At 46.4% G+C, this 19,357-nt stretch overlaps 1 protein-coding gene across 6 annotated transcripts in view; it reads right to left on the bottom strand.

Moving 5' to 3' along the window:
* The window catches only part of XYLB (xylulokinase), a 77,623-nt gene that overhangs the window by 11,677 nt on the left and 46,589 nt on the right, over positions 1 to 19,357 (bottom strand). For 3 of the 6 annotated variants that reach the window (XM_054550336.2, XM_063721583.1, NM_001132741.1), the window contains 3 exon segments: positions 17,372 to 17,430; positions 15,782 to 15,869; positions 11,947 to 12,041 (listed from right to left, as the gene is read on the bottom strand). In XM_054550336.2, coding sequence (XP_054406311.2) covers positions 11,947 to 12,041; positions 15,782 to 15,869; positions 17,372 to 17,430 — 242 coding nt within the window. 6 annotated transcript variants of the gene reach the window in all.

The raw sequence follows: 19,357 nt of genomic DNA on the forward strand, positions 1-19,357 counted from the left end.
CTCTTTGTTGTACAGGGAATAGGTAGGAGCCAAAGAATATCACTTAAAGTTGACAAACCAGATAACTGAAGCTCTAACACTCATAAGTAGTATATCCTCATTGTGAATTGTGGCTTTTAGCATTTTAATGTATCCTTCATTGCCTTGTCTAATTTTTCCTGAATTCTACCTTTTCAGATATGGATACTGTAATCTTTGCCTTTTTTGGTCCTACTTGTCTGGTCTATTTTTGCCCATCTCTTTTTTTTAGCCTCTCCTGAATCACTTATTTTAGATGTGTCTCTTATAAATAACAGACAATAAGACATTGGTTTGTAAGCCAATCTGATATTCCTTTTAATAGGTAAGTCCTTTCACATGTACTGATTTAACTTATATGCTTGGACTTAATATATTTACTGTATGATGGTACATTTACTGCATGTTTTTCACTGTAATCTACTGCCTTTATTATTGTTTCTTTGAGCATTGATGATTTACATTTTTATTCTAGTAATTATACTATGTATTCTATACTATTAATAGTATAGTACACCTTTAATGCTCTAAATCTCCCTTTTTCCTTACTTACACTTCATATACTTGGTTTGTTAACTTTAAATAACACTCTTTGATTTCTACATATTGCCTAAGCAACACGTTCTTTGTATTTTCCTCTTCTTCTTTCCCTTCTTTTTTGTTTTGTTACTTCTGCCTTGTCAAAGCATATACAATTTGATACTATTTCATGTGATTAGGCTTTCTGTCCCCACCCAAATCTCATCTTGAATTGTAATCCTCAGGTGTTGAGGGCGAGACCTGGTGGGAGGTGACTGGATCATGGGGGTGGTTTCCCCCAAGCTGTTCTCATGATAGAGAGTTCTCACGAGATCTGATGGTTTTATAAGACAGTTTTCCCTGCTTGCTCTCTTGTGGGTTCATGCTCTCTCTTTCCTGCCACCATGTGAAGAAGGTCCTTGCTTCCCCTTCACCTTCTGCCATGATTGTAGGTTTCCTGAGGCCTCCCCAGCCATGTGGAACTGTGAGTCAATTAAACCTCTTTTCTTTATAAATTACCCAGTCTTGGGTACTATCTTTATTATTTTTTTGAGACAGAGTCTCACTGTCACCCAGGCTGGAGTGAAGTGGCACAATCTCGGCTCACTGCAATCTCTGCCCCCGGGTTCAAGCAATTCTTGTGCCTCAGCCTCCCAAGTAGCTGGGATTACAGGTGTGCACCACCACACCCAGCTAATTTTTGTATTTTTAGTAAAGACGGGGTTTCACCATGTTGGCCAGTCTGGTCTCGAGCTCCTGACCTCAGGTGATCTTCCTGCCTCAGCCTCCCAAAGTGCTGGGATTACAGACATGAGCCACCATTCCCAGCTGGGTACTATCTTTATAGCAGTGTGAGAATGGACTAATACTGTTCTTCCACCCTTATCCCCACTTCCATTTGGCCTCAGGTCTACAATCAAAGATATTCAATGGTCATGTCCAGTCCTTTTGCTCAAGTTTCTCCAATCATCTAGTTGGATGAAGCTTGTCTTTTAGTAGAATTCTAAGGAAGAAGTTGTGAGTATAATAGTCCCTGGGCTCTTGTGTAATTAAAACTTCTTCCTATATCCTTGATACTTAAAGGACAGCTTGGCGAAATATGAAATCCTCAGTTCATACTTTGAGTTTCTTGAAAAGGTTGCCCCATTGCTATCTTGCTTTGTTGAGAAGTCTTAGGCCAACCAGATCTTTCCTTTGTAAGAGACTAGGTCTTTTGGCCTAGAGGCTTACATAGTTCTTTTTCTTTGGCTTCAAAGTATAGTTGGTAGGCTATGTCTCAGAGCTAATCATTCTGAGTCAATATTCTAAGTAACAAGATAGACCCTTTCAAGATAAAGTTTCAGGTTTTCTTTTGTTTTCCAAAAGTTCTTTGGGATTTATTTGTGTTTTAATATTTGAATTTTAAATATTAACTCTATTCCACTGTCTTATCTTTTGTCTTCATGAGTTCCAATTTTACCTGTATCATCTTTTCTTTGCCAATCTTCTTTATCTATCATTTTATTTCTGGGTCTTTATGGCTCTTCCTTTAATATTGCTTTGTTTTGCTTCTCTTAGCTTTTCTTTTTTTTTTTTTTTTAATTAAGTATTTATTGATCATTCTTGGGTGTTTCTCGGAGAGGGGGATACGGCAGGGTCATAGGATAATAGTGGAGAGAAGGTCAGCAGATAAACACATGAACAAAGGTCTCTGGTTTTCCTGGGCAGAGGTCCCTGCGGCCTTCCGCAATGTTTGTGTCCCTGGGTACTTGAGATTAGGGAGTGGTGATGACTCTTAAAGAGCAAGCTGCCTTCAAGCATCTGTTTAACAAAGCACATCTTGCACCGCCCTTAATCCATTTAACCCTGAGTTGACACAGCACATGTTTCAGAGAGCATGGAGCATCCCAAGGCAGAATTTCTCCTCCCAGACAGGGCGGCCGGGCAGAGGCGCTCCTCACTTCCCAGACGGGGCGGCCGGGCAGAGGCGCTCCTCACTTCCCAGATGGGGCGGCCGGGCAGAGGCACTCCTCACATCCCAGACAATGGGCGGCCAGGTAGAGGCGCTCCTCACCTCCCAGGCGGGGCGGCCGGGCAGAGACGCTCCTCACCTCCCAGACGGGGTGGCCGGGCAGAGGCGCTCCTCACTTCCTCCCAGACGGGGTGGCAGCCAGGCAGAGGTGCTCCTCACCTCCCAGAGGGGGCGGCCGGGCAGAGGCGCTTCTCACCTCCCAGACGGGGCGGCCAGGCAGAGGCGCTCCTCACTTCCCAGACGGGGCGACTGGGCAGAGGCGCTCCTCACTTCCTCCCAGACGGGGTGGCAGCCAGGCAGAGGTGCTCCTCACCTCCCAGACGGGGCGGCTGAGCAGAGGCGCTCCTGACTTCCCAGACGGGGCAGCCAGGCAGAGGCGCTCCTCACTTCCCAGACGGGGCGGCCGGGCAGAGGTGCTCCTCACATCCCAGACGGGGCAGCCGGGCAGAGGCGCTCCTCACCTCCCAGACGGGGTGGCCAGGCAGAGGTGCTCCTCACCTCCCAGACGGGGCGGCCGGGCAGAGGCACTCCTCACTTCCTCCCAGACGGGGTGGCAGCCAGGCAGAGGCGCTCCTCACTTCCCAGACGGGGCGGCCGGGCAGAGGCGCTCCTCACTTCCCAGATGGTGCGGCCAGGCAGAGGTGCTCCTCATCTCCCAGACGGGGCAGCCGGGCAGAGGTGCTCCTCACTTCCTCCCAGACGGGGAGGCAGCCGGGCAGAGGCACTCCTCACCTCCCAGACGGGGCGGCTGGGCAGAGGTGCTCCTCACTTTCCAGATGGGGCGGCCAGGTAGAGGCGCTCCTCACTTCCTCCCAGACGGGGCGGCAGCCAGGGGGAGGCGTTCCTCACTTCCCAGACGGGGCGGCCGGGCAGAGGCGCTCCTCACTTCCCAGACGGGGTGGCCGCGCAGAGGCGCTCCTCACTTTCCAGATGGGGCGGTGGCCAGGTAGAGGCGCTCCTCACTTCCTCCCAGATGGGGTGGCGGCCGGGCAGAGGCACTCCTCACCTCCCAGACGGGGCGGCCGGGCAGAGGTGCGCCTCACCTCCCAGACGGGGTGACCGGGCAGAGGCGCTCCTCACTTCCCAGACTGGGCGACCGGGCAGAGGCGCTCCTCACATCCCAGACGATGGGCGGCCTAGCAGAGATGCTCCTCACTTCCTATATGGGATGGCGGCCAGGCAGAGGCTCTCCTCACTTCCCATACGGGGCGGCCGGGCAGAAGGGCGCCTCACATCCCAGACGATGGGTGGCCAGGCAGAGACGCTCCTCACTTCCTAGATGGGGTGGCAGCAGGGCAGAGGCTGTAATTTTAGCACTTTAGGAGGCCAAGGCAGGCGGCTGGGAGGTGGAGGCTGTAGAGAGCCGAGATCACGCCACTACACTCCAGCCTGAGCAACATTGAGCATTGAGTGAGCGAGACTCCGTCTGCAATCCCAGCACCTCGGGAGGCAGAGGCGGGCAGATCACTCAAGGCCAGGAGCTAGATACCAGCCAGGTCAACATGGTGAAACCGTCTCCACCAAAAATACAAAGACCAGTCAGGCGTGGCAGCGCGCGCCTGCAATCCCAGGCACTTGGCAGGCCGAGGCAGGAGAATCACAGGAGCCCGAGGCAGGGAGGTTGCAGCGAGCCGAGATCACGGCAGTACAGTCCAGCTTTGGCAACAGATGGAGACCGAAAAAAAGGAGAGGGAGAGGGAGAGGGAGACGGAGAGGGAGAGGGAGAGAGTCTTAGCTTTTCTTACTCCTACCTTCTATGTGCCTTAATGTACTTGTGACCATATCTATTTTCATTAAGATATAATTTAGTATTCATATCTGTGAAGATTTATCTTTTTGTTCAAATTATTTCCCAAGTTCAGTCAGTTCTCTTCTCATATATGCTTGTAGCTTTTTCATTTTTATTCTGAGTTTTTGAATTTCTGATCTCTGGTGTTCTTTTATATCCACAATTATTTATTTTCAAATTCATGTTGAAGTGTTTTGTTACAGTTTACTGTCTCGTGGTCCAAGACAGCCTTTTTCTGCTGGCCAATAATGTAAAATGTCTTTAAAAAGTAACATCTAGGTGGTACTAGGGGGAGTTGTCTGTCTTCTTCGGAATCTTCGGCTTGCTGTTGTATCTAATGGGCCGTTATCTTTAACCTCTTGCTTCCTTTGCCCCCTTTCACCCACCATGCCTCCAAAGACACCACTCCCTTTCAAGATGGTTTCATCTCCATCACAAGTGATGCCTTTGGTCCCATTCATTTTCTAAGCCCCTTCCTTTTAACTTCCCACTAGCTACTGCTCTGACCCACCAGGTCTCAAACCTATCTGCAGGATTTTGTCACTCTGGGTGAGAACATGAGTATTTTGATTTAGCTGGAGTCCTGAGCTCAGTAAAGGCCTTGGGCAGAAGAAAAATCTGGAAGAGTCTGCAGGAGTCAGATCACAGAGGACTTTCTATAGAGGCTTTTGCAATAATTTGAGCAAGGAATAGAGAGGTATAAAGTAAAACAGGAGGGATAAAGAGGAAGGAAAAAGGAACTCACTATACAAATATAGGAAGAAAACTAAAAGTGAGAATCACAACTTTTCAGCTGATGAAATACTCCAAAATAAAAAAGAAATCCAGAATTTTGGAAATTCTTCCAGAGAAATGACACAACTTCTTCAGCAACTGGACTGCAAGAAGAGAGAGGGAATGAGGGAGAAAAAGGGAGAGAAGTTCTAAGCTGCACCACTTGGGAGATGGTCCCTCTCAGTGATCTGTGGGCATAGCTAAAAGCAGGGCACAGGAAGCACGTCCACCAGGCCCATTGTTTGGGTGGGAGGTTGTGAATTATGCCAAGTGAGTTTGGGGAGGGAGGAGAGATGAAGGAGGGGGAGAGGAGAGATGATGAAAGGAGAGAATGGGGACAGCATGGAGAGGGTGAGCATGGGGCAAGTAAGAGAGGCCCTAGGAGGCACCTCAGACAGCTGAAACAAGGAGGGCAGGGTATGGAAGAGAAGAGACTGTGGGGTTTCGATTGGGGGAGAGGATGGATGGTAGATCAAGGTATGGGGTGGGGGCGGCTGTGGGTCACAGTTTGCGGAGGAGTGGGCAGACAGTCAGGGTTGGAGAAAGAGATAGGATGAGGTTAGGGGGTGAGACAGGGCTTTGTCTCCCCCATTCTGCTGATTTGAGTCCCTAGATTAGCTTTAATTCTGCCTCTGCAAGGGGAAAAGTCATAGTTTTTATTGGACATATCCCAGTCTCAGTGTTGTCCTGCCTCCTGAGATAAAAGACAGGAAAAGAGAGATGCTTTCCTGCCCTGGGGCACATGGGCACAAGGGCAGGAGTGCCTATCTATCTTCAGGCAGATGTGCTGAGGGCGGCTTTAAGATGGTCCCGGACACTCCAAGGAGTCAGTAGGGGCAGGAAGAGCTGTTCAGAACAGAGAAGAGGATCCCTGCTGTCTGGGGCCATGTCTCCAAGTGGGGTCAGTAAATCTGGGCAGGCAGGGGCAACAGGGATGCCTGTTCACTCCGGAGGCCCCCGGGTCTGAGACAAGATTCTCTGCTCGAGTTTGGCGTACTGGGGGAGAAGGGCCTCGTAGACCTAGAAGAGCAGAAAAAGCAGTTTAGAACAGGGACGGGGGAAATGCCTTTTACATCTGGTTGCCCTTTGCAATTTAAAATTTATAAATCCCGTTTACTTGCAATTTAACTTTTTTGCTAGGCAAAAGAAAGCATCAGTTCACAAAAGAGGAAATGCTAGTAGTTCCCAAACCTATAGTTTAAGATTTTTTAAAACTGTAAATTATGACAAGAAACCAATTTTTATGATCAAATCTACAAAATTTAAAAAAAATTCTGGTGAGAGTACCTAGAAATGGCTGCCTCATTGCACAGCTGGTGAAACCTGGTGATACAACTCTTTGGGAAATAGACTTGACTTTATATCTGTATTAAGGAGCCCATAGTATGGGACCCAGATATTCTACTTTGGTGAAGTTCTCCTAAGGAAATAATCCTAAATGTAGGATGCCAAATCCACCAAGGGTCTTCTTTGATACCACTAAACATTCAGACTTATAAGACCATCATGAGCCAAGGGAAGTCAGCCTGGAGACACACAGTGGCGGGAGGTGCTCCTCTCAATGGAAGACCATGTAGCAGTCCATACAGCAGTTCACACAGCTGTCCAGGAGAGGGTCTCTTTGCCTCCCAACCAGGTTACAGCCCAGGCACAAAGAGTTGAGATCTGGCCGGGCATGGTGGCTCATGCCTGTAATCCCAACACTTTGGGAGGCCAAGGCAGGTGGATCACCTGAGGCCAGGAGTTCGAGACCAGCCTGACCAACCTGGTGAAACCCCGTCTCTACTAAAAATACAAAAATTAGCCGGGCATGGTGGCAGGTGCCTGTAATCCCAACTACTCAAGAGGCTGAGGCAGGAGAATCACTTGAACCCGGGAGGCGGGGGTTGCAGTGAGCCAAGATCGCAACATTGCACTCCAGCCTGGGCGACAGAGCGACACTCCGTCTCAAAAAAAAGAAAAAAAAAAAAAAGAATTGAGATCCACATCATACAGACAAAAGAATGACCCTGGCTTCAAAACCTCATATGCCCTACAAAAGTATCTCCTGTAACAACTTAGTAGGTAGGAGGCATGTCCAGGAGGAGTCACTGCACTCAAGGAGGCCCTGAGGAAGACTTCTCCCAGGTAGTTATGGTTTTCTCAGTTCAGACGCAGTTTCTCAAGCAAAGGCCATTTTTACATAAGCAATGTTGCCTAGTAAAACTGTTGATAGTCCACTTCTATGAGATCTCAAGGAAAACAGAGCTAGAAAGTTAACCAAAGTTCAAATTCTCATGTAGAATAGGAAAGGATTTTTTTTTTAAATCCTTTATCTAAGAAGAGTTAATTATAATTGAAAAACTAAAAGCAACTGTGCTAAGGCATGGAAAATGCTCGAGTAAATTGCGGTTCTGGCAAAAAATTTGCCAGTTTTTTTTTTTTTTTTTTTTTTCGTAGAGATGAGGTCTTATGTTTGCCCAGGCTGGTCTCCAACTCCTGGCCTAAAGTGATCCTCCCGCCTCAGCCTCCCAAAGTGCTGGGATTATAGGTATGAGCCACCGTGCCTGGTCTACCCAGATAGAATATTATACAGTCATTTAAAATGGTATGCACATACATTTTTAAGAATGAAATATTTATGTTGTAATGTAGAAATTTTAAAGAAGCTACAAAATTATATATACAACGTGCTGTATTATAAGCCAAAATAAATAAACACAAAGCCCAACAGAGAAAAAAAGACCAAAAAGAAATACAACCCCACATTCTTACTCTTCTTTTATCCCCCTAAGCAGTTTTCCCTGTGGCTGTCCTTTTTACCTGAGAAATGCAGATGCACTTCAGGCAAGCACACGCTGTCTTACAGACAAACAACAAGACCAAGGACCCGGATTTTCCTGGGACTCGCAAGTAAACACAAGTAGGAGCTCATGCCAACCCCATTCCTTCTTAATTTGGTTTAATTTGCTCCAGAGTTAAGTTTTGTTTTTTTATTTTTTGAGACAGGGTCTCACTCTGTTACCCAGGCTGGAGGTGCAGTGGTGCAATCTTGATTCACTGAAGCTTCCACCTCCTGGTTTCTAGTGATTCTCATGCCTCAACCTCTCAAGTAGCTGGGACTACAGGTGTGCGCCATCACACCCAGCTAATTTTTGTGTTTTTTTCTTTTTTAGTAGAGATGGGGTTTCACTATATTGGCCAGGCTGGTCTCTAACTCCTGACCTCATGTGATCCATCCGCCTCAGCCTCCGAAAGTGCTGGGATTACAGGCGTGAGTCACCACGCCCGGCTGGAAGCCAAGTATTTTTAACAACTGATTATGCAACTGGGGCCTACTCTTGGTGCAGCTGGAGCAGCTCTGTCTGAGAAGGCTCAGGGACAGTTACACGTGGTGTCAGAGCCAGAGAGAAGGAGCCTGCTGGCTTCTGAGTCCACGATAAGTCTGTGCTGCCTAGAAGGGCTTAGGGGGATAAATTCCTTTGCTCTTCCAAATGAGGGTGACACAGCTGATGTTCTGGTTCTACCCTGCAAATTATGTGTTTGTGAAGTACTTGGGAATAGACCCCATGAGTAAAATAAAGCAAAAGATAACAGGTGACCCTTTATAAAGAGGCCCACAGGCGAGGGGCCTAAGGTTGTCCTAGCCTGTATTGGACATTAAGGAGTCAGAGAACAAAGGTAAGGGGCTTTGATTTCTCCCCATGGAGAAACTGCAACATTCAGTTGGGCTAAGGGAGAAAACATTCTTACTGCTTTGAGTTTCCCCTTGAGCACAAGCAGTGCTGTAGGTGCCACAGAGAGAATGAAGGATGTGGCCCTGCTCTCAAGAAGTTTAACTCTAGTCCACAAATTCAGTCTGCATATAAGTCACGTATGCTGACAATCATATAGACTGTCACTGCTTGCAACCTACTGTTGGGCGGGCTTTTGAGGTTACATTTTGATCCAATGGTAAAGGGTTCCATGAGTTGTCAGTGATTTCGGCCATGGGCAGGCCAGGGAGAGTGATGAGGCACATACAGCTCAGAGGATTGGCCACTCCGTACTCTACATGAGGCAGACGCTGCTGTGCTGCCCTAAAACTTTCCCCAACTACCTTCCTCCTTGCTGGCCTCCTTCTAGATAGAATGAAAGAGCCAGACCCTACCCTAGCCTTTCCTACAACCGGAATTGACCATATGACCAAGTGGTAGCCTGTTGGGGGTGTGTGGGGTAGGGGAGGGATAGGCCAGTATTTTTCTCCCTGATGAGCAAGAGGTGTGTGAGGAGAGACTCTCTGCCCAGTGTCACCCTCTGATCCCTGCCTTTGAATACAGCTGTGAAGACATGATGTTTGGGGCAGCTACAGCTGTCCTGTCACCATGTGGAGCACATCCAGAGCTGCACTATCCCACACAGTAGCTGCAAGCCCATGTATACCTTTGCATACTTGAAGCATGCCCAGAACTATAAGTATTAAATGCACACCAAATTTCAAAAGCTTCATGCAAAAAAGGAAATGTAAAATATCATTTTAGTAACTTTTTTTTTTTTTTTTTTGAGACAGGGTCTCTGTCGCCCAGGCTGGAGTGCAGTGGTGTGATCTTGGCTTACTGCAACCTCCACCTCCTGGGCTCAAGTGATCCTCCCACCTCAGCCTCCCAAATAGCTAGGATTACAGGCACACACCATCACACCCAGCTAATTTTTTTATTTTTTGTAGAGACAGGGTTTTTGCCATGCTGCCCAGGTTGGTCTCGAACTCCTGGGCTCAAGCAATCTGCCCACCTTGGCCTCCCAAAGTGCTGGGATTACAGGTGTGAGCCACTGTGTCCGGCCCCACGTTAGTAACTTTTCTAATTTATTACATGTTGACATGACAATATTTCAGATATAGTGGATTAAATAAAATGTATTAAAATTAATTTTAATCATTTATTTTTATTTTTACTTTAAAAAATGAGGCAACTGAATATTTTAAATGACATATGTGGCTCACATTATGTTCCCATTGTCCACTGCTGACCTAAGGAATTGCAGGGAACATGACCAGAGTTCTCATGTTGAACCACTGAACCAATTTGTACCTCCGGATTTCCTATTAGATTATAAAGCCATTTTGGTAAAGGATTCTTTTTAAGCCTCACAATTAGCAGGTTAAAGGGAGGCAGGACAGATGGTATAACCACTTCACAGATAAACAAACAGGGGTCTGGAGGCAAGGAGTGCTGCTTAAGATCTCATGGTGAAGGAGAAGCAGAATAAGAATCAGAACTTAAATGTCCTTTATCTCGACATTGAATCTTTCCAGTGTATCGAGGGGCCTCTGGAACATAAGAGAAAAATAGCCTCTCACACACAACAGAAAAATTACAGAAGCTTGGGCACACCTATGTGTGTGGTTTGTCTGGTCTCCTAGACAGCATGAGCTCCTGCTTCCAAGATATGCTGGGAGACAATTCTCCATAGTGTTTCTACATGTCTTATGACAGCTTTCGTTTCAGACCATCTTTTCAAGGATGTTTGTAAAGTATAGAGACATACAGATAGTGACTCTCTCCAGGGCAGAGACACTGGAGACAGTGTTTGTCTGTTTGCTGACAAGAATAAAAAGGATAATGTCTCCTTTGGTGGCAAAGTTTAGGCAGGTTTGCTCGCAGTTCCTTTACAAGGTTGGGAGTTTTCTATGCTCGGGATCATTTAGTTGTATCACAGACTATTATGTGCACCGTATCCACCTGGGCACACTTTGCATCGCCCTGTGGAATTTGGGGGCCAAGGGAAACTGATGCAAGCATGAAGCTCATGCTTCCTGATGAACCATGAGTTCATCATGGTTCATCATAATAAAGCCCTTTGTCTCTGATCCAAGAGTCCCGTGTCTTCTGCCTGCTGCTACAAAACGGTGGCAGGCTCACTTGTTAGCTTTCAAGTCAGGTAAATCTCAGACCCTTCACAGTTCCTTACAAGATGCACCCACCCCTGCTGCTGGGCTGCCAGACCCTTCTGCAAACAGGTGCAGTGGTGTGGCGGATGCTGTGGTGTGCCATCCAGATTCACCTCGGGAATGAAGAACTTATTCTCCCAACTGATGGGAGTGCTGTTGGCAGAGAGCCCTCAGCTGACAGCCCACTTTGGAGGTTGCTTTAGCTATAAAGAGCTGCCTCACCCCATCCTGGGGTGGCCCACATGCGATGACTGATTGACATGGGGTATAAAGGCCCAGCCCCTTAGCCCAACTGGGTAAAACTCTAAAGGTCATCTCAGCTTCGGAGCTTTCTGTAGGAATAGCTTAGGCTCCAGAAATTGCACTGCTGCTCACCTTCTCCCTCCGTCCAATCCTGTCTACTCGCTTTCCTTTCTGCAGTTGTGGATTCCAAAAGCAACTTCCCTGACTCCCATAAACCTCATATATCTTAGTTGACATCTCAGACTCTGCTTTCTGAGGGACCCAACCTGCAACAAGTGAGGTCTGCCTTCACAGGGATTTCCTGGCCTGGGTGACTGCACAGCTATCTTGGGTCTAGACTTGAGATTTGAGTGCTAGAAACCCAGCATGTCTTGAATTTCAGTGATGGATCCTTTCAGTAGCTTTTATAGCCCAGTGACATGGAAGGGCCCACCGTGAGGCATAAGAAGCAATACAAATATGCCCAGCAATCCATCTGACCCTGGCTGTAAAATCAGCAGTATCTGTGACTTGCAGCTGACAACCTGGCTCTTTTGCTCCATTTTCTTGATAATTTCAATAAAGCAGAATTTCTCCTTTAGCTAAGCACATCAAGTTCAATGTAGGTGACCTTTTGGTGGGGGAAAAAAACCTAGCGGGCTTTCATAATGCAAATGCTACAAACAAATTCTGATGGTCTCTCACCTGAGAAGCTCCCGGGCTTGGGGTAGCAGCTACTCTGGGATTTGGAGCTAACTTCACAACCTCTGAAAAGGGCACATCTCTTCCACCTGCAAGACCTAGAAGGGAAAGGTCACTTCACATTAGTGCATGTTGCAAATGAAGACATTAACCATAAACACCACGAAGGATCTCACTGGGGTGGCAAACTGTTCTAAAACTGGATTATAGTGATGGTTGCACAATTCAGTACATTTATGAAAAATCAATGAATTGGACACTTAAAATGGATGATTTTTATGTCATATAGATTGTACCTCAATAAAATTACAAAACAAAACAAAACAAAAAAATGCCAAGCTCAGGCTTGTCTCCAGCAGGACCCAGCTTGTCTTGCTCTTTGTGGTTGTGCCTTTCATGGAATGGGCCGGGTAACCTCGACTTATGATGGGGAAGGGTCTGCCTGCCCCTCCTCTCTCCCCTCATTCACCACATTCTGGACAGCCTGGTCTTCTCTCCACTCATTCTGCCTCAGAGCCTTTTCACTGTATGGAATGTTCTTTCCACTCTTCACACGCCCGTTCCCTTCTCCTCAGCTAAGATGCACTTAGGACCATCACTTGTTCAGGAGGCCCTCCTTAGCGCTCAGCACCATCTGCTTTTCCTCAGAGCACTTTTCCCAACTTGTGCCTATGTATTTCAGTGATTATTGGTTTAAGATCCCTCTTTTGCTGAGCTGTAAAGTCCACGAGGCCAGACACTGTGTCTCTCCGGGTCACCACTATAACCATGGTGCCTAGCACACCATCTGGCATACAAAAGGCACTCAATAATTACTCACCAAGCAAATGAGTAGCAGGGGGAAGGTTGCCATTGGTGGGCAAGAAACAATGAGTAATTTCTAGGCAAGGTAAGTAGTAGCGTCAGATATACAGAGAAACACACCACCACCAGGAGTGAAGAAGGGCCCTCTGAAGATGTGAGGACCAGTTTTCCTAACCAAATGCCAGAAAATCCCAGCTCAGAGCAGAATGGATGAGGGACTGGGATGGTGGTGGGGTGGACAGCAGAGACTAATCAAAAGACTCTGGTTCCATCTCCACTCATACTCGCAGATTGGCTACACAAGACAGTCATCCCCAGACCCAGATGGGGAGAAGAGATCTCCAAATGAAGTGGTTAGTATCCCTCTGGGTAGGGACTGGTGAGCTAAGATTTGGCTCAGGCTTTGGTTTTGGAGGGCAGAGCAGGGCAGTGGCCCAGGTAACCTTTGGCAAGCACAGAAAGGGAAAAAGAATAAAACAAAACACAGTGCAGGATAGCAGTGAAGTCCCTAAAGGGTAACTCCTTTCCCACTTCCACAAAAGAATTATGAAGCAGACCCCATACTTCTCATCAGCAACCCTGAAGCCCAGAAGATTATGGAAGAGTATCTTCACAGTTCTCAGGAAAAGTATTTTGAACATAGAGTCTTTTACCCAGCCAGTATTTGGGAGGATGAAACAAAGGCCTTGTTGGACATGTCAGGCCTCAGAACCATCACCTATTGAATTCTCTCTTAAAATATTTATTTAGGTTGTATATTCCAGCAAAACTACCATACAGCCTGGGTGCGGTAATCCTAGCACTAGAATTCATGCCTGTAATCCTAGCACTTTGGGAGGGTGAAGTGGGTGGATCACTTGAGCCCAGGAGTTCGAGTTCAGCCTGGGCAACATGGCAAAACCCTATATCTACAAAAATTAGCCAGGTGTGGTGGTGTGTGCCTGTAGTCCCAGCTATCCAGGAGGCTGAGGTGGGGGTGGGAAGATCACCTGAGCCTAGGAGGTCGAGGCTGCAGTGAGCCATGACTACGCCACTGCACTCCAGGCTGGACAACAGAGACCTTGTCTCAAACAAAACAAAACAAAATCTCAGCATAGAAATAAAGGAGAAAGAAGAAGAAGTTTGTTTTTTTTTGTTTGTTTGTTTTTTGAGATGGAGTCTTGCTCTGTTGCCAGGCTGGAGTGCAGTGGTGTGATCTCAGCTCACTGCAACAGCTCACTGCAACCTCCGCCTCCCAAGTTCAAGCTATTTCGCTGCCTCAGCCTCCCAAGTAGCTGGGACTACAGGCGCGCGCCACCATGCCCAGCTATTTTTTTTTTTTTTTTTTTTTTTTTTTTTTTGTATTTTAGTAGAGACAGGGTTTCACCCTCTTGGCCTGGATAATCTCGATCTCCTGACCTCATAATCTGCCTGCCTTGGCCTCCCAAAGTGCTGGGATTACAGGCGTGAGCCACTGCACACGGCCGAAATGTCAGGAAGTTAAAAAAAAAGACAAAGTAACAAACAGAGGAAGGAAGGAAGGAAGGCAGGCAGGCAGGCAGGCAGACTCATAGGTAAGTGTGAATAAAAGCCAATATAATATTAAATGTACTTAATATAAGAATCTGGAAATAAATTCCCAAATGATCTTGATATAGGATATGGCATGAGGTGGGATGAGGTAGATAGGGTGGGGAGAGAATAAAAGAGTAAGAGGTTAATTATTATTATTATTTTTTTTGAGATGGAGTCTCACTTTGTCACCCAGGCTGGAGCGCAATGGCGCAATCTCGGCTCACTGCAACCTCTGCCTCCCGGGTTCAAGCGATTCTCCTGTCTCAGCCTCCTGAGTAGCTGGGACTACAGGTGTGTGCCACTACACCCAGCTAATTTTTGTATTTTTAGTAGAGACGGGGCTTCACCATATTGGCTAGGCTGGTCTCGAACTCCTGACCTTGTGATCCACCCGCCTCGGCCTCCCAAAATGCTGGGATTACAGGCATGAGCCACCACACCCGGCCAAGGTTAATTATTAAGAGAAGGATATGTTGCCTGATTAATTCTCAATATTGATAGAAAAACATAAGCTTAGGCCGGGTGTGGTGGCTCACGCCTGTAATCCCAGTACTTTGGGAGGCCGAGGTGGGCAGATCACAAAGTCAGGAGATCGAGACCATCCTGGCTACCACAGTGAAACCCCTCCTGTACTAAAAATACAAAAAAATTAGCTGGGCGTGGTGGCGGGCACCTGCAGTCCCACCTACTCGGGAGGCTGAGGCAGGAGAATGGTGTGAACCCAGGAGGCAGAGCTTGCAGTTAACCAAGATTGCACCATTGCACTCCAGCCTGGGTGACAGAGCAAGACTCCACCTCAAAAAAAAAAAAAAAAGAAAAGAAAAATATAAGCTGAAATAGATATGTTAAAAAGTTAAGAATATGAAAAGAATAAGAACCACCTGGGCTGCTACAGGAGCTCCCTGAGCAGGCAGGAGACAGAGCAAATTGATCCAACTTGAAGGACTGCCCTTGCAGGTGGGTGCTGCTCCCACCAGAACTCCCCTAGATCAGGGAGCTTCCCTTAATACCCAGAGTTTCAGCGAGGCCTCCGTCAGGGCAACAGGGATCCATGACGCTGTCCAGGGTCCTGGACTGCTTGGGCCTGAAGCCTTCCCCTTTGTTTCAACTTCTGTTCTTGCTGAAAAGACGGCTCTGGACTTTGTCCACCTCTCCTGCCCTCTAGCTGTCCAGACCCATGCCCACATGCTCTCAACCATGCCCTGTGTTCTTTTCCCGTGTCCCTGTGCTGACCTTAACTCTGACCAGACCTCATTCAGTTAGGACCCAGCCTCTTTTTCTCCACTTTAAGCAAAGAATAAAGGAACAGAGAGCATGGGTTGGTTCTCACCTGCTGGGAGCTAGAAAAATTAAGCTGAAGTCCCCAAGACTCCAATGTCCCCAAAGACTGGGTACACCTCACTCTTCCCTTTCCACCCTCCTCAGCCCACCCCATGTCCTGGCCACTTCCAGAGATAGCTGTCTCCCTCCATCAACCTACCATGAAAAGCTCGGTATGCAGAACCCACACAGGCCGAGTTGGCAGTGTCTATAACATACACCGGGGCACCAAACACATCTGCAAGCACCTGAAAAGGACACAGAGGTTCTACTGTGGTGAGCCATTCCTCAAAGGGAACACAGACATTGTGGGATGCATTTTCCAGGCTCTCTCCCTCATATGTCTTCTGACCCCTTCCATTCCACCTCGACTGCCTTAAGAGGAGTATGCTTGGTCATGCTACCCTGGTGATAGAGTCAGGATGAGCTGGGGGAAGTCCGTAGTGGAGGGCCACAGCTCCCCAGGCTGTCCCTGTACTTTTTAGCCATTTCACCAAAGACAAGGCAGAAGATTTAGGAAGTATGTTTAGCAAATGGCACTGACCTAGGGCTGAAGACAGCTGGGTATTAGACTAATATTAACAAGCCCAAACAAACCCAAGCTAACAAGGGCATGTTTCATGGGGATAATGGTGAAGTTTCCCATTTAGGTTCAAAAATAAATTGCATACATTTCAAATGGAGGACCTGTACTAAGAGGAGTTCACATGGAAAGAACTTGGGGGAGGTCTTAGGTGACCAGAGATATTGTAGTAGATGCCACTGATGCCTACCCAGATCCCCCTCACTGGACCGTTGTGCATCCCGCCCCAGCTACTGTGAGTACTGGCTACTAATGGCTTGCAGCACTACTTCCTCAAGAAAGCTGACCTTGGCTGAGCACAGGCCACCGCTCACAGGAAATTTAACCTCCCCAGGGTGACCTGTTGGCCCCCTTGTCCCAAGGTAAAATCAGCTCTGTGGTATAATTCAGGTTCCAGAGCCCCACCTCCCCACCAGGATGGAGCTGAAGTAGACTCCAGACAAGACCATATCCTCACTTATCATTCTTCCTCTGCACTGCCCTGAGTCCCTCACTTCCTTCCTCCTGGGAGTACTCTCTCAACAAACTGCTTATAGAAGAATTCCCATTTCAGGCTCTGTTTCTAAAAAAATCTTACCTAAGATAGGTAGTCACAAGCAAACAGCTAATATAGTTACTCTAACAGTTAAGGCAGCCCCAGGCTGCACCCAAAAGTGCACAATGTTCCCATAACAGGCTCTGACAGCCCCACAGGTGACAGTCTGAGTGTCAGACATCTGCAGGTTGATTCTACTTTTGGTCATGTTTCTGGCATAATGAAGGACCAGAAGGACAGTAACAGTCTGGCAACTGTGTTATAAGAGGACTGGTTGGAGAATCAGCGATGGTTAAATTGGAAGGCAGAGGCCTCGAGGAAGACAAGAACACTGGCATTAGATGTGAGAAGGTTTGCCACATGGAAGAACAGGCACTTTCCATGTGACTCCAGAGGACAGTGCTGGTATCAGAGAGTGGATTGTACACAGCCGTAGAATTCACCTGCATGTGAGACAGATCGCACTCACAGTGTGAGCTGTAAGGCAACAGAGCTGCTTCCTGGAGTGTGAGCTAAGAGCTCCCAATTCCTGCAGGAGTGGGAATGGAGGCTGTCCTTCCTATCGAGTCTCTGGCTCTTAGACATAAGAGATATGGAGAGGCCATGGTGTAGGGCCCACTACTAACGCTTACCTGTAAGATGTCTCTATTGTGAGATGCTCCTCCTGTGGCCAAAATCTTTGTCTTGGACACTGCAAGGGAAAAGAAAAAAGTGAAATAGCTATGCCAGTTCTCCCAAGGCGGAAAGGGCTGTTTTTGCAGAGTTCTTCAGCTACAGAGGGCTCATGATGGGCCAATGCCTCCCACTTATCACACAGGACTATGGGAGAGATCCAAAGCTGGCTCTGTGTGTGCAGGCCTGTCACATTCATTTGCTTGTAAGGTTGCTGCCTCACCCACCTTAACTGTCTTTAATACATTTTTGTTTTAAATATCTCAACAAAACAGGAGAAGGGAACTTCCTTAAGTGATAAAAGTCATATATCCACAACTTATAACAAATGTCATTCTTAACAGAGATTTAGAAGCACTTTCTTTCAGACTGGTGTGTCAGCCAGATTCCAAAATGGCCTCCACATAATCCCTCCCTCCTGATATTCACACCTTCAAGTAGTCCCCTCTCACATTCAATAGGGCCGACTTGTATACCCAGTAGAACCTTGTGTAAATGATGGAGTATGAAGTCCAAGACTAGATGATAAAAGACATTGAGGCTTCCATCTTGCTCTGACACAGATCACGCTCTCTTGGATCACTCACTTTGGGGAAAGCTAAGTGCCACATCCTGAAGACACTCAAGCAGCCCTAGGGCGAGGTCTACATGGCAGGGGACTGAGGCCTCTTGCCAACAGCCACATGAGTGAGCCAGCCTGGAGGCAGATCCTCCAGCCTCAGTCAAGCCTTCAGATGACTGTAGCCCCAGATGACATTGTGACTGCAACCTCAGGAGATATCCTCAATCAGAATCACCCAACTATGCTGAAACCAAATTCTTGACCCAAAGAAATTGTATAAGAGAATAAACATTTATTACTGTTTTAAGCTGCTAAATTTTGAGATAATTTGTTACATGGCAATAGATAATACAACTACAAACAAAACAAAGATTCACAGTATCCAGTCCACTGTTTAACACAGTATTAGATCTACCAGTCAATGCCATAAGATAACAAAAACAACTAAAATGTTTAAGTATTGAAAGAAAGGAAAATAAAACTGTCATTTGCAGACAATAGTCCATCTACTTGGAAAAAATAAAGAATAAACAAACTAATAAAACTAACAAGAGTTTAATAAGTCTGCCAGATACAAAATCAACTTATAATAATCAATGGCATTTCTAATAATAATCAACTATCAAATAAGATAGAAAATAAATAAATTAACATTCACAACAGCAACCAGAAATGTAAGGTAGACTTACATGTAAGGGAATACCTTAACAAAGAATTCAAAAGTCTCTACTAAGAAAAAGTTGAAATTGTTGTCAAAGTACAAAAAAGAATATCTAAATAAATTAAAAGATATTCCAGTCTTGAATGAATATGAATTAACATTATAAATATGTCAATCTTTTCCAATTAATGTATACATCCTATTCAACCTAAATAAAAATTCCAACTGGACTCTTTTAAGGAAATAGACCAATTTCGTATAAAATATTTATGGAAAAATGAAGACCTATAAACAGCTCAGACAATATTTTAAAAAGAAAAGCAAGGAGGAGATAATTGCTATACTACATATTAAAACATTATTATGGGCTGAAGTGTGTCTACCCTAAATTTATATGTGGAAGTCCTAAACCCCAGTATCTCAGAATGTGAGTGTATTTGAAGATAAAGATAAAGACAGATATTACCTCTTTAAAGAGGTAATTAAGTTAAAAATGAAGTCATTAGGGGTGGGTCCTAATCCAGTATGACTGATGTCCTTATGAGAAGAGAAAATGAAGACACAGGGACACACAGGAGGCGACCATGTGGAGACACAGGAAGAAAGTGACCATCTACAAGCTAAGGAAAGAGGCCTAAGAAGAAATTAACCCTGCCGACACCTTGATCGCAGACTTTTAGCCTCCAGAACTGTGAGAAAATAAATTTCTGTTGCTTAAGCCAC

This window comes from Pongo abelii, chromosome 2, assembly GCF_028885655.2.
Source record: "Pongo abelii isolate AG06213 chromosome 2, NHGRI_mPonAbe1-v2.0_pri, whole genome shotgun sequence".
NCBI classification, from domain to species: Eukaryota; Metazoa; Chordata; class Mammalia; order Primates; family Hominidae; genus Pongo; species Pongo abelii.